Raw genomic sequence first — 16,220 nt, 5'->3', positions numbered from 1 at the left:
TGAGCACTGGCATTTCCTTGAGCACTGGCATTGTACCACCAGTCCTCAAAACTGCTGCCATTACTCCCATGCTAAAAAAGCCTAACATGGCTCTCAACAATCTTAACAATTTTCACCCCATCTCCAACTTACCCTTTCTTGCAAAAATTCTAGAATCTGCTGTCACATTTCAAACCTTTTTGAACCCCTCCAATCTGGATTCTGTCTACTTCACCGCACAGAAACTGCCCTGATCAAAGTCACTAATGATCTTCTAATAACTACTGAATCTGGTTCTCTTTCTATACTCATCCTTCTTGATCTCAGTGCTGCTTTTGACACTGTTGACCATGACATCTTACTTTCTCGTCTTAAGACTGTGTTTGGAGTTTCTTATACTGCTCTTACTTCTTACATCACTGATCGCACTTTGTCTCTCTTAATGGGTATAGGTCTGAAATTGGTTTTGTTTAATCTGATGTTCCTCAGGGCTCAATACTGGGCTCCTTGCTCTTCATCATTTACATGTTTCCACTTGATCAGCTTTTAAGATCATATGGCCTCAGCTATCATTTCTACACTGATGATACTCAAATATACACCAATACCAAACCTGACACTGATGTGGCTGTCTCTATTCTATCTAATTGCCTCTCTGACATAAAACATTTGGATGACTCAAAATTTCCTTCATCTTAATTGTGACAAGACATGCTTATTGGCACCCCCCATCAACTTTGTAAAGCCAATGCTGTAACCCTATCTGTAGATGGTTCTGTATTTGAGCTTCAGTCTAAATTAAAAAACCTTGGGGTGATATTCGACCCTGGCTTAACATTCGACCCACATGTGCAGCATATTGTCAAAAATCTTTTTTGCACCTCAGAAATATCGCTAGGCTATGCCCTATGCTATCACTAACTGTGAGCTCTGGAACTCTCTGCCCAAGGATATCAGATAGTCACCTTCTATAAACTCTTTCAAATCTAGACTCAAAACCTTCGTCTTTAGAAGAGCTTTTACTTAACTGGTTCCATTCTTCAGCCCTCTGCTTTTCCTAGTAACACCATCTAAGGTCTCCTCTCTGTATTGTAATTGTGTTTTATCTTGTGTATTCTTTTAATTTATTCTTGTTCTCATTCCATAAAGCACTTTGAGAAGCCACCTTTAAAGGTGCTGTATAAAATAAAGTTTATTATTACTTTTATGATCTTAATTAATATACAGTAATGTGTATATATAGTTCAGGTGGGTAGCTGCGTCAGCATGCGTAGGCTGCAAAGGAACAAGTAATAGATTTATTCCATGCTGAAAAAAAGAAGAAAGAAAACACAAAGTTTCGGCCGTGGAGCCTTCTTCAGGTGTGAGAGAGAAAAGGCAGTAGGCAAAGGTAATGTAGCGGGAGAACAAAGGCTGGGAGGGAGGAGGAGTGAGAGGCGGGAGCAGAGGACAGAAAGAGAGGCCAGTCAAGAGGTGTGAAGTCAGAATAGGTGTAGAGATGTGTGAAATGAAACTTCCAATGAATGGAGAAAATTTAGAAGAAGAGTAGTCTGTCGTTAAGAGAAGGGGGAAGGTGTGATCTTAGCTGCAGGATAATTTTGGTTTCGGTAGTCTTTCTGATGTATGAGTTCAGAAAACCGTCTTTGAGAACACAGACAGAGAGATTAGAGTTGTCGTGTCTGCAGAGGTGAAATGAGATATATATATACACTCCGTTTTATGGTTATTTCATGCTTAACTGCAATTCAGTGGAATAGCAGGATACTTTTACACTTGTTTGGAATGTCAAGTCATGTAGTGAAAAAAATTGAAAAATTCAAAGAGGATTTTGATTTTTTTAACTAAAAATGTTAAAATTAATTATAAACACTTTTCTCTTTTTAAGGCCAGGCTAATAGATGACTCTATGTCTCCTTTTGTGACTGCCATGGCTGAAGCAGTACGAAGTGATGGCATGTCTCAAGGATATGAAGCAACTGCATATCTATCCCCTACTACCCCAAAAAACAAAATGCAACTGTTGGTGTCTGAAATTAATGAAGAAAGTAAATGGAAGATGTGTGTTGATGCTGGAGTGGAGAAATCTCATGAAAAAACAATGGTAATTTGTATAAGATCAATTATATACATCAGCATCTCAAATTAAAAAAAAACCTTTCAGTTTTCATTTTAATGTTATTCAGCTGGGATCTATTAGACTTAAATACTTTTTCTGTGATGTATAGTATATTGTTAAGGCTTCAACCACTGTACAAACTTCACACTGCCATTGATCGACCATGTATTCTATCACTGTAGAGATGCAGATTAAATTCAAATTTCTACTTGAATATGGAAGATTTTAATCCCAGTAATTTAGAAATAATACTAGATGTCAATAGCTTAAAAGTCAATACTGGGTGCAGAGACAAAAATAACCAGGAGGATTAGGTCATGAACCCATAATTGGTGCTGAAAGATTACATGATTAGTTTAAGACATTGGTTTGGTTTAAACAATAATTGTATATACTGACAGTGTGTATATTTTATGATAAAAACACGTGTCACAAAAACATGAGAGCAACTTTTGCAAATGATATGAACCCAAGTCGGCTGATTTAGCTCTTTCTTTGATTCTTGAAATGAGCCAGGTTACAGGTTTCAACAGAAGAAGATTGAGCTGACTTTGTCAGTACCTTTGAAAATTCAGAATAATTAAATAAGATTCCCTCATATTCTTCTTTTTTTAGATTAAAATATTAATCTAAAAAATGTCAGTCAGATTAGGACATTCATTTGGAAATCTTTCCTCTTTTTGGAGAAAATGGGAATTTGATTAACTTGAATTGTAGCAGCTTGAATTATAACAGATTCATCTGTTCCATGAGGTGAAATTAAAGTAACAAATAAGTACATACATTTTTAAAGTAAGGAACATCCTGTCTTATGATCTCATGAATTATTACATTAAATGTTAGACTTTGTCTAAGCACTGGACATAAGGCATATGCTACATCAAGACTCAATCTGATCCATGTGCTGTATACTCTTTCAGTCTCTAATTTTACCAATTCAGTCTCTAAAGTTGTGCCTAGACTCTGTCGTGTAACAGTGGAAACTCTAACACACCTACAGTTGTTATTAACTTTTTTTAAATAATCTAGATGGTGCTCAGTTGGGGAGAAGACTGTGAGAACTACAAGATTGCCACAAAGGCTGAAGTTCTGGATAAATCAGCTTCACACCTGGCCTTGCAGTTCAAGTTTCAATGGGGAAAGATACCAAGACACATGAAAAACAATTTAGAAAGGTAAAACTGTTTTAATGGCTTATACAATTGTTCAGACTGCACAGAAATGCCATGCAGTTAATCTAATTGTTTTTTGGTCTATAAAATAGAACTTTTCTTTAAATCTGTGGGCTAAAATCAACCTGAAAATGTTCAAAGCTTTTGATTTACTGTATTACTATTTTTAATGCAAATATGTAATCAACATGTTATATTTTCTAAATGTAACCATATAATACATGAAAATATTGTGTATACCTAATTGTATAGGTTTTTATATAAACTACTAACCTTCTAGTTCACGTTTTTTCTTTCACTTATTCAAATTGAAACATTACCTATTTAAAGTATGTATTTGCAGTCATAGATAAAAGGCACTGCCACTGTAATCTGCAATTCATTCCTAAACATAAATGCTATACAATCATGAATGGTATAAGAAAAATAAAAACACACATTTGTGCTACATTGGCAGATTAAAGTTGTATTTATAATCAATGTATTGTACTTCTGTCGTTTTACATAAACAGGCTTGCTGAATATGTTCCAGGCATTGCCTTATATTTAGGATTTTTTGAGAAACATCAGCAAAATCCTCACCATCAAATTTCTATAACCATTAAAGCAACATCTTCAAGTACTATTGACACAATAATCAAGGCTCCAAAGGTAAATTCATTTTCAGCATAACCCCTTAAATGCTATGTATTAAGTGAATGATTGATTCATCATTAAATTAACTAAAGTAATTTAAACTTATGTAATTAATTTTTACTTTTAAAAACTTACAGTACATTTATTTTTTTAACTAGAGAACACTATAAAATGTTTCCTAAATTTATAAATTACAATCATTGTTAATATTTGTTGCATTTTATTGAATAAAATTACTGGAAATGGAGGATGTCAATACTTATTAATGCAAAGATTATTGCATTCTTCATTTTTTATAATAAATCTGCTTCTCTATGAAGATTAGCTGAAGGCTAAAAATTAAAAGCTTCTCTTTAGTTTTAAAGTGCAGAAAATGTTTTATTACAAGTAATTAGCATTATTGATTTGTGTTTTAAAAGAAACCAACTCCTCAATTTGTTTCCATACATAATTTATAAAATGTTTCTTCATTCTAGCTAACTCTTTATCAGCAAGGTATCCCAATTCCTGTGGATATACCTGTTAATGGTCTGTCAAATATGCAGAAGAATACTGTCCAAAGTGCTCTTAATGACCTGCCTTCTTTAATTTTGCACGGAATGAAAGGTAAAATATGGTTTCAGTAGTCTTTCTGATGCATGAGCTCGGAAAACCATCTTTGAGAACACAGACGGAGAGATTAGAGTGGTCATGGCCATCAGAGGTGAAATGAGAATCAATGGGCTTGGAGAGATCTTTAATCTCTACAAGATCTTGTATCTCTACATATGCAATAAATACATGTAAACAGAGCTATGGGGAAGGCCACATGCTCATCCACTTCAGCCTACCTACATATAAATACCATGATTCTAGCTTTCCACTTGCATAATTCATTTTGATTCATACCATCATGATCATTTAGTGGTATCACTCTTGCAAGAAACAGACCTTAACTTTCAAAATCTCTAAGGCTCCCTTCTTCTTCTGCCTGCTAAGAGTACACAACACCCGAGAGTTCCCATCAAGTCCAATCCAGCTTACTCAAACTCCAAACTTTCTCCTACAATCCATTTCTCTATCAGCACCCTTTCACCCAAACTCCAGAAAGACTGATGTAATCATTCTCTTACTCTCCATCTCCCAATGCCCACCAACCTTCTCTCAACTGAAATTTCAGTTGAAACACCAATTGAAATACTATATACAGCATGTGTGTGACAATTTGCAGGTATTTAAGCCAACTACATGACTTAGCAGTTTTACAAATGCTAGGTCCTTCCTAACTGTACAGCCTGTATTAACCCCTAGAGCATCTAGTGGATTAACTAAAAACAACACATCATAGCCATCAGAATCCATTAAAAGGCTATTATATGCATAACTCAAGACAGGTATATGTAATATTTGAAGTTTCTAATAGATACTAATAGACTAACAAATACCATAAGATATAAATATCTACTTCAAACAAAAGAACAATAGAACAAGAATTCACAAGGGACACACTAAAAAAACACCATTATCACAAAAAAAACCCTGACGAGTTCTCTTTGCAGGCTGCACAGTCCAGTCTCTGTTCCTGGTTATAACAAAAAAAAGCCACTTTATATATAAAGTCCCAAAGAAAGCTTCAGGGTGATCATGGGAGGCAGGCAAACTTAACATTCTGGGTGCTATTGCAGAACCAACTGTATGCAGATTGCTGGGTCACAGTGCACAGTTCCTCATTCCACTTGTCTTTTCTTTTTATTCCCTCTGGTCCAGGTTCAACCCCAACATGCATAACACTCTGACACATCTATTGTGTTGTCTCTTACAGTATTGTATTGCCCCTCATAGTAATAGGCACCTATGTGAACGGTGTGCCACTTAAATTGTGATGAGTGATGTCTGTAGTACTGTTTGTGCTAGAAAACACTTAGAGACACAAAACAAAAAACAACTCTTTATTGATATCAGGACCCACTGAATGGCCATTATATGCATAACTCAAGTAAATGATGCCCCCTAGACTGTTCTACTCACGCTTCTGTTACTCTATGACATATACAGTACACATTTTTCCATATACTTTTACACTTTTTAAATAATGAACATGCTAATTCCTTTGCTTAATCTGAGGTGACTTCAAGTGTGAAATCTGAGTAAATTTTGATTTGAACACCTTAAACTTCATCCTAAACTTGTCCAAACCTTCTGAGTTGTTGATTAATCATGCAAATTCTCATTCCTAAGGTGCCAACTCTCAATAATATTTGATTTTTTTTTTCTGCAGCTCAATGTTCTGTTGCAGGAAGGAATTTTATAACATTTAACAATGTTAGGTTCACATCAGCATTGCCCAAAGCTTGTTACCATGTACTAGCTCAGGACTGCACCAGTGAACTCAAGTTTGTGGTGCTGATGAAAGAAGAAGCATCCAACAAAAAAGAAGTTTACATTAGAACACCTCTTGGGTGAGTGAATATTACATTCATTGTCATTATATTGAGGTTTTTATACATTGATCTAGCATTATAGATCTTGTAAAGAATTATTTCATTTTCATTTCAATCACTATCTATAAAATAACAAACATACTGTGTACCACAATCTATTCAACTAAATATTGTAATAAATATGTTTAAAATTAACAAATAACAGTCTTGTGCTTTGGAGTCAACTTTGTATCCATGAAGAAGTATTATAATTCCACTTGCAGTATGAAAAACTATGGTTGCTGCTGGAAGAGGTGTTAGTGAGGCCAGAAGGGGGCGCTCACCCTGCGGTCCATGTGGGTCCTAATGCCCCAGTATAGTGACAGGGACACTATACTGTAAAACAGGCGCCGTCCTTCGGATGAGATGTAAAACCGAGGTCCTGACTCTCATTAAAAATCCCAGGGCGTTTCTCGAAAAGAGTAGGGGTGTAACCTGGCCAAATTTCCCATTGGCCCTTACCAATCATGGCCTCCTAATAATCCCCCTATATGAATTGGCTACAGTACTCTGCTCTCCTCCCCACTGATAGCTGATGTGTGGTGAGCGTTCTGGCGCACTATGGCTGCCGTCGCATCATCCAGGTGGATGCTGCACATTGGTGGTGGTGGAGGGGAGTCCCCATTACCTGTAAAGCGCTTTGAGTGGAGTGTCCAGAAAAGCTCTATATAAGTATAGAAATTATTATTATATTATTATTATTAATAATAATAATTATCTTATTTTATGTTGCTAGAGGTGTTAGAGTAGGATGATCTCTTAATTAAAATCCACATTTAACGTTTAGTTAAAATCAATGATAAATCTTCTGAAGGGAACATATAGTGCTAGAGAGTAGTTTAGATAACAGCATGAAACATTCAAATAACTGTGGTCAGGAATATCAAAGAATAATCAACACATAATTAACACAAACACAATATTGATGTAAGTCTTTAACTTCTTCCCAAATTAAACGGATGTTTGTTTTTGTCTCAAAAGTTACAGGTGGTTATTTTGGTTGAAGTTTTTTCTGATTACTTACATCATAATCTTTCTTCCAGTAAGATTTGAATAATCTATCGTTTCAGCTTCAGACTACATATTCATCATTGCTCAGAATGTGTGGAACAAACTTGAACTGAAAGCATTGAACATTCTATATTCAGATAACTAGACATAAAGCCACATTTTTCACATCACTGCTCTTTCTCATTTTATATTTAGGTCCTTATTTATAGTATACCATGCAGTATGTGCTGTAGACATATCATGTGTCTCTGTTAAGATATACTGTTCTTTGCCATTTTATATACACTTTTTACAATACAAATCAAAATTCTGAGACCACCAGAATTTTTTTTGTGAATTTCTGAAGACCTTGTAATGAATGGGAAATATAAAAATATGGAGCAGGGCAGCAGCTGAGTCAATCATCCCACTTGACATGTTATTGAATTAACATGACAAGAATCTGAAATACCAGAGTGCAAACAGAAGTAGTCAGTGATACATTACTTCAGTTACAGTATATGACATAATGCCTAAAGTATTATGCCGAACTTTTGCATTAAAATGCCAACAAAAAAATATTCTGCTATGTTTTGAAGTGGATAATAATCTTACATTTGAATCATCAATGTATGCTTTATTTCTTGATTCTATTTGAGTATGATTTCTAGATGGGCCCATAATTCTAGCTAAAACATGTATATTAATAAACAATATTATATTAAATGTGTATAAATATATACTATTTATACTATATAAATATAGTATTTTTGCTCTATTTTACAAGGTACCCTTTTAAGTAACCATAAACTTCTTATGTAGTAACATTGTTATGTAGTATGCTGGCAGTTACACATTCATGCAATATGTTGGCAAAAAATGTTATTTTTTCTTTCAGGAATCTAATCATTCACCATGAAGCTGGTAGAGACCCTTTCCTAAGATTTAACAATGCTGGCCTGACACTTTCTAGCCTGCCATTTAAAGACCCCTCAGGTATATAAAAGATGGAATAATAATAAGATTTCAATAAAACAATGAGCAATAAAAAATCTGAATTTATATTATTACAGCTAAGCTGACACAATTGCCAGCCATGGTCCTGCTTTTGTTATAAAAACGTAGAATCATAGGTGGAAAATGTGAGGAAATATTTAATATTTAATTCAGATGCATTTATTGCAGGTCATGTTGACAATCTGAATGATGACTTTTAATTAAAACATTTTACCATATGTGACAATTGTATTTTATAAATTGTATGAGTTAAAAATAATTCCTTAGCTTAGTTAAAATTTGTCTAATAAACCATACTTTTGATCAGCAGATAATGTTCTTAAAATATGAAGTTTCTATGTTCCACAATATCACAAGAAACATTTTCCATCAAAATAACAGATTCAACATAAAGTTAAGAGCCAGGAACATTACTGTGCTATTAACAAATATTTAAAAGGACTGTCTGAAATGTTTTGAAATCAGTCTGAAATTTTCTTATCCACACAATATTAACCATCACGGTCTATAACCATAGTACTCATGAACTGGCAATCTGTTTTTTAAAGGAACATTACTTATCAACACCATTGAAGGTGATGTTTTGATAGAAGCACCAGAACTTGGACTTGACAGATTATATCTGAATGGGGAAATAATGAAGGTAAAATGTAATATATTTGGAGTCTTATTAAAACTAGTTTATTCCTTTTGTAATTTTAATGGAGTAATTTGTATATCTTTAAGTGGATCCACAACAAGTTTTATTCTTCTAAGAAAATAAATAATCTGAATAAATTAAATGAGTCATTGGGATAGGTGACACCAGTTGTTTATAGTCAAAAGAGTATTTGCATTGGTGCTTTATGGTATTCTTCTCATTCAGGTTGTAATCGAATCCTGGATGAAAGGAAAAATGTGTGGCCTGTGCGGACAGGCAGATGGAGAGGATCGCACAGAATTTAGAATGCCAAATTTGTACACAGCAAAAAGTCCAAGCAGTTTTGTGCACTCTTGGATGCTTCATGAAGAACCCTGCTCAGGTGGTGAGACTTGGTTTTCTTGGACTTTTCCTGTTTTAAAAATGGATTAAGATAAAAAGCTGTTAACTTGTGTGCTAACTGCAGAACCATGATAAATAACACTTTTTACTTTGGTACAATAAACATGATGAACTAGTTAAAATTGTAAGGAATATAAAAATATAAGGAGTGACGAATTGCTTCACAGAAACTACAGTAAGGGACTTAACTTGTGATTCTGTGATTCCACAAGCTACTCATGAAAGTAATTTAGGTTTTTATATACAGTATATACCGTTATATATACTAAAACGTCTATTTCTTGATGAAGGCAATATAAATTAGCAATACGAATATGTAGAACTGAGGGAAGATATGCAGAAGCTTCCCAACACATTATTAAGACTTCTAGAATATTGTACTTAGTTTAAATGACCACATCACAAGACATACAGTATAAAATAGTTTTAAAATAAGTTGAAAAAAGAGCACTCAGGCGATTGCCATATACAGATTAAAACTCTTCAGTCTAAAACAAAGGTAACTGTGAGGTGATTTTATAAAATGCTAAGGAGCATACAGTAGTTTGGGTTATTCAAGGGGACAGTATTATTTTCAGTAATGAAACAAAGACACATAATCATAATTGGAACCTGAAGGGAAATTGACAAGGAGTTATGAGTATCTGGAACAGGCTTGCAAGTCAGGTGGTTCAGGTTCAAATTCCAGGCTTCTTCAAAGAAGTGACAGGACAAATTGTAGAATCATTTAGCTACTGGACTACCAAACAAGTAAGGTGGACTAAATTACCTCCTCCCTTTTGCAACAATTCCAATGTTCTTATGTGGTTTAGTATTATTGCTAAGCAGTTCTTGCTGCAGTCTATATGTTTTGTTGATTTGCCACCATCAATAAACAGCACTTTGCAAACTTAGAATCAGTCAGGCAAACATTATGCATCATTTTATAGATCTGTAAATGTCTTCCTGCAGCTTGTACCTTGCAACGGGAGTTTGTGACATTGCAAAAGCATATCAGTATAATGGGAGAGGAATCAAGCTGCCACTCGGTGGAGCCAATTCTCCACTGCAGATCAGACTGTTCTCCATTAGAAACAACACCTGTATCAGTTGGATTTAATTGTATACCAACAGGTAAGTAATGGAAGAGTATAACTCATACTCAGGGATCAAAATTTGGGAATACTAACTCAAAATTATGGGAAGCCTTATGAGAGTTACTAAAATAAGTTTTAAAATAGAAACCTATACACTGTGCATATTCAGAATCCATACATTATCAAAAAGCTTCTTCTAGGTAAACCTGAGGCCTAGAGCCTGCAGTGGAAGTATAGTGTACAAGTCAGGACTGCACCTTAAATGGGATGCATGTTTATTGTAACACAGATACACAAATACATCCAATTTTACCTTGCAAAATACTGAACATCTAAACAGCATGTGATCACACAGGAAGATCTCTGTTTAGAGTAACAGATGTTATGAACCTCCGTGTTGAAAGTAATTCCAGGAAAAGACACAAGTTGCACATTTTGAGTTTAGTGTTCTTTAATTTGTTGATAAACTGTTCTTTAGTTTGTTGCGCAGCTTTATCTGTTTTTTTTTTTCATTTTAAAAATGTTGCACAAGGGTAATCAGACTCAAGAGAAAACATCCAGAAAACAGAGTAAAAGAAGCTAACGTAGACACATGAAGTAAAATCAATTGAAATACAAAACAAATGCCTGCATAAAATCATTTCAGGGTCAAATCTAATTTGAATAAATCTTTGATTTTACAGAGTCCACTTCCGGCAATGTGAAGAGTCAGTCTGGACTTTCAAGGAAAACTGAGAACACCCAAATCACAGTGCAAGCTCACACTGCCTGTTTTTGCCCACCTACAACATGCAAATCAGATGGAATTTGATTAGTTTAAAATGAAAATGTCTACTTGTCACAATCAAGCCCTCCATTTAATATCATTTAACAAATCATTTTTAAATCATAGTGAAAAAATAATTATTTAATAAAAATGATTTTACCACAGCATTTTTTCTTCTTTATATTCTTGAAATACCCAGCCAATATACACTACACAAGCAATTTCTGATTTAAAAAAAAAACAATCTCACCCTTTTAAGAAATTGGTGAACCTCTTGATAAAGATGAATAAAATATGAATCAGTAAAAAACAAGGAAGAAAATTTGAAATTCAATTTTCAATGCAGATTATATCATACATACATTATTTTGGTATAAAGTTGACTACCATCCACATGGAGGTTAATTTATGTTCAGCAGCTATAAGCAGATTTTCAGCAGCTTTACAGCAAGAGTAATTAACAGCAGGGATGTTTAATCTAGACTTAAACCACAGGGAATTAGTTTTCACAGGGAAACACTTATTTCTAATGTTCTTTTGTTCAAATTTATTTTTTCCCAGGGTCCCAAGTTGAGATTTTAAACCAGCCTATAGAACCTGATTTTTTTTTCTACCTTAAGGGCTTGAATTTGCTTTGAGGAAGTCAATGTAACATAGCTGACATAGCTAACACAAGGAATCATTATACAAAAGATTACTGTCCTCTTAACTTCAAAACCCATGTACAGTCAAGTCTTTTTGTCACCATAGAGTCTGTATACAAATATAAATGCAAAATGACCAATCAATTTTAATGTTCCCATCTGATTTTAATGACACTATTTAATTCACTATAATAATTAAACACAAAACAGTTATAAGTTAAGAAATATGTTGAATGTCAGCAAGAACCTGCAAAGATGTTCACAGAAAAACATCACTGATGGCATAGGTATTCAGCCCCTGTGTTGATATAGCACCATTAATATTTTTGGACAGATCTCTACGAATTTTGTATAGTTAAATACTGAAGTATTTTTCAATATTATCTGAAAAAAATACTGCAGGTTTCTGGAGAAGATTTAATGATTTACAAATGTCAAGAGTCACCATTCATTTTCTTTTGGATGTCAGGATTTTCACTTGACTACTCAAGAACATTCACTGGCTTATTGCTAGACCTCTTCAGTCTTGCTTTGGCCTTGTTTCAGGTCATTGTCCCACTGAAAAGTCAATTTCCTACCCAGTTTATAATTCATGAGTAACTCATCCACACTCTCTTGTCTCTTTCTTGTACTGTGTATCATCCATTTTTCCCTACTACTTTCTTACAACAAACTTCCTTAAACCATAAAAATAAGACATATTCCTACAACATGATGCTAAAACCTCTTTGCTCAATAGTAAGGATGGAGTTAACATGGTGATGCACCAGATGTAATATCAAAATCTACAGATGCAGCCATTCAAAACGAGCGGGCGATACCGCATTATTTTGCGGTGCGCTCTACGCAGTCTACCGGGAGTTACAGTAAATTCTCCTATAGTACCGCAAGTAAAATAATAGTATCCGGAATTTCCACAAGGTGGAGCTAATAAAGCTCAACCTCTCATGTTTGAGCTGTCGCCATCAAAGTCTTTAATGAAGATATTACTAATAGTATTAATAATGAATGACCTTGGACAAGCTGTAAACTCAAAAGTATTGCCCTGGTCCACATTCTTTTTTTCATTGACCGTCTTTGTAAAAGTAACACCGCAGCATTTCGCAATCACGCATTTGTTTCCAATCATGCAAAGTACAGTAATTTTTGAGAATCGATTCACCATGCCTTTCACATGCTCATAAAAGAGAGAACATTAGTAACGTGTGTGAAGGCCATAAACGAAATTAATTTTGGAACTTAAATATACAGTATATAGCTGGTCTCGGTACTTTACAGAAAACATACACACCAGTATTCCATTTCTCCCTAAACATTTTAAGCATCGAAGTCTTTAACTAACATGATACCGGAGTCAACAAGCATACTTTTAGAATTTGATTAAAAGGGAATATAATATGGAATCGCATATCTAAAGAAATTAATAACAATATAATTATATTCATGTACCGCAACACAAGAATAGTACATGCTGTACATTGTCTGTTGATAATGTTTCTATAGTGCTTTTTCAGCATTCTGCATGTGACCTTGCCGGTGGCGCTGTGGGTTAGGTTCCTGACTCCCACGTCACACTTTCTGTGATTGAATCCCGCTGGAGCCATGAATTTTTTTTAACAAACATTTCTTTGAAAAAATTAAACATTTCCCTGAGTCAGAGATTAAATAAAACCTTACTCGCACCAAACAAATTTATATTTCTAAATATCACAATATGATCGAATTTAAGTCATTTTAATAACAATGAATAGTCACCTATGCGTTACAATATAAACATTTATATTGATTTAAACCGCGTTTAAATCGCCTTTATTTAAAACCCATAAATAAAGCTGATACTGTTTAGACTTTTAATTATTTTAAACTGTATTACAGCAGCACAATGCACAATGCAATGTAAATGGCCATCTTTGTCTTCTGTGTAATAATGTTCACCTATGTGTCCAGCAAATTAACAATTGTAATAATAATGAACTTTATTGTATATGGCGCCTTTAAAGGTGGCTCCTCAAAGCGCTTTACAGGTTAAAAACAATAACAACAATACTGTTAGGCTGGGCAAACGATTTTTTTTTAAAGAAATATTGATGTGTTCCAGCTTAGACATTAACGTGGCGGCGTAGCGGTCGGCTCTGTATTACCGATGCACTGCAAATACAACCCCCCTCTCTGCGGGAGTGCTGGCTGTGACGAATTAAACCGGTTTCACAGGTATTTTCAAAGTAGAAGGGGGCGAGATTTCCAGCGAAATACACCTCCCTCTTCAAAAACCCAGTAAGTACAGTACTTACTAGTTAAGAAAGCTAGGCTCCTCAATGAAATCGCTTTAACGTGCTAATGCGTTGGTGTAACAGTCCGGGCGTGGCAAGCTTCTAATGTCAATTCGACTACGGCGAAAGGAACCCTTCTTTCATTGGAAGACAATGAACATATTCTAACCCTAAATGAATTAATAGCAAACATGGTTTACATAACAGACATTTTTCCAAGAAAGTTTATAACAATACAATCTATAGTTGAAATCTGAGCCTAAATAAAAAGAAAAAGCATTTTCAGAGAGCAATTACGCTGTGTTTATGTAGAATATGTGATTAGGTTTATGAGCAATCTAATTACTTGTTTAAAACGCTATATAAAATAAAGTTTATTATGAATTTGCTGAACAGAGCGGTGAACATTATTATGCATAAGACAAAAATAACGATCCTGATCAGTTTAGAAATCTGTGTACGCTGTAAGGTTTTTACTTCTTAAACTTTTAAAATACACGATTCGAATAGAAAGAAATCCTCTTCTTGGTACAGTATGTATAGTAAACCAGCATGTCTTTTTTCTCCAATCAGAGGGGTGTCAGATGGTGTCAGCCAATCACCATTATGAAGCCCTAACATAATCTCTGGTATGGGGAGACCCCAGAATTCTGTCCCATAGTTTAGTTAGATGATAGATACTTTTATTAATCCCGTGAGGGAAATAAAGTAAATCATTTTCATTTTAGGAAATTATTAATCGCTCAGTTAAAAGCAAAGGAGATTGTCTGTTATAGTGGACATAAAAACAAGAGTTCGCTGGCATTATATCCTAGAAGACACAGACCGGCGCCAGACCAGGAGAATGCCTGCAGCGTAAAAGAAAATGCCTGATGAACAGTTTCCAAGTGCTTGTACAATCGATGCAAATGTTCAAATAAATGTGCAAAAGAAATAAACAAAATAATCATTTATTTCTTTATCATATTGGCTAGCTAATGTCCTCTCTTTGCTAGTTAGTGGCTGTGTTTCTGCACTGGGTAGCAATGGGTGACTGTTTTCAGGCGGAAGATGTAAACAGCTTAATTTTCGTGTTAAATAATTTTTAAAAATTAAAATTAATTCTATACAGCAATCGCATATTTGGGTACCATTTCATAAAACTTTCATGCTTAAAATGTTTAGGGAGAAATGGAAGACTGGTGTGTATTTTTTCTTTAAACTACCAAGACCAGCCATACACAGTACAGTTTACATACATACAGTAATGTTTATGTTCCTAAATTAATATCGTTTATGACCTTCAGATGCGTTATGCTCCTCTTCTTTTTATGCTCAGCTACTAAAATTTCCCTTTAGTGGTAAAATTCCATATAAATATTCAATACTAAGTGGATTAAAATGTGCAGAGTAAAGACATTAAATGATTAAATCTTTTCACTACCAACCAATGCACCACGAGTGCCCCTGTCGGTCATTTTGGCCAGCCAATCACTTACCCCCTGCTGTGCCCTGCGGTGGCTTGTGGGTAGTTTACCGTACCGCGGGTTTGTACCGCGCATTTTGAATGGCTGCATCTGTATGTCTCATCTAGCCATAAAATGTTCTGTCATATGCCTGAAGTATTTAAATTCCTTTTGATTTATGCCATTAATGGTTTTAACAAACATTTGGGATGAGGTAAAATTCTAATGTCACACTTCTGCTCCCCTACATATAAATACTACTAAACGCCCACAACTCTGTTCTCATCTTTTTAGCACTAAAATTTTGGTATTTTTGGAAGCAGACGTGTCTCAAATTTGGAATTTCTAACACAAGCAGCACTTCCACAGAAAACAACAGACTTTGGCTCTCCCGGGGTGTCTGGTTTTTCATTCAGTTCCCGTTATCCCTTCCTGGACCTTTGGAACAACAGTTACTTTGTCTCTCTCCCTGCCTTCTCTGTTCTCCTGATCATGCTTGATCTGCCCACCCCTGTTTCTTCTTTATCTTTCTGATCAAGTATGCAATCCGCACTTGTCTCTAATTGTATAGTTTTGTTTCTTCCCTTTCCTGAATCCTCCTTTTTCTC

The 16,220-nt window shown here is 34.7% G+C and overlaps 1 protein-coding gene across 1 annotated transcript in view; it reads left to right on the top strand.

Annotated features, from left to right (window-relative positions):
* Nucleotides 1–11,411, top strand: part of LOC102690748 (vitellogenin-like) — a 44,728-nt gene extending 33,317 nt beyond the window's left edge. Inside the window, exons 22-31 of the mRNA XM_069194523.1 lie at nucleotides 1,865–2,080; nucleotides 3,125–3,270; nucleotides 3,780–3,918; nucleotides 4,380–4,509; nucleotides 6,161–6,341; nucleotides 8,251–8,348; nucleotides 8,918–9,012; nucleotides 9,235–9,391; nucleotides 10,363–10,524; nucleotides 11,171–11,411. Coding sequence (XP_069050624.1) covers nucleotides 1,865–2,080; nucleotides 3,125–3,270; nucleotides 3,780–3,918; nucleotides 4,380–4,509; nucleotides 6,161–6,341; nucleotides 8,251–8,348; nucleotides 8,918–9,012; nucleotides 9,235–9,391; nucleotides 10,363–10,524; nucleotides 11,171–11,298 — 1,452 coding nt within the window. The 3' untranslated portion in view covers nucleotides 11,299–11,411. The remainder of the gene's footprint in view (nucleotides 1–1,864; nucleotides 2,081–3,124; nucleotides 3,271–3,779; nucleotides 3,919–4,379; nucleotides 4,510–6,160; nucleotides 6,342–8,250; nucleotides 8,349–8,917; nucleotides 9,013–9,234; nucleotides 9,392–10,362; nucleotides 10,525–11,170) is intronic.
* Nucleotides 11,412–16,220: the final 4,809 nt, after the last annotated feature.

The sequence above is a fragment of the Lepisosteus oculatus genome, chromosome 9 (assembly GCF_040954835.1).
Source record: "Lepisosteus oculatus isolate fLepOcu1 chromosome 9, fLepOcu1.hap2, whole genome shotgun sequence".
Lineage (NCBI taxonomy): Eukaryota > Metazoa > Chordata > Actinopteri > Semionotiformes > Lepisosteidae > Lepisosteus > Lepisosteus oculatus.
Note: the sequence above shows the minus strand (reverse complement) of the source record. Positions and strands in the feature narration are given on the sequence as shown.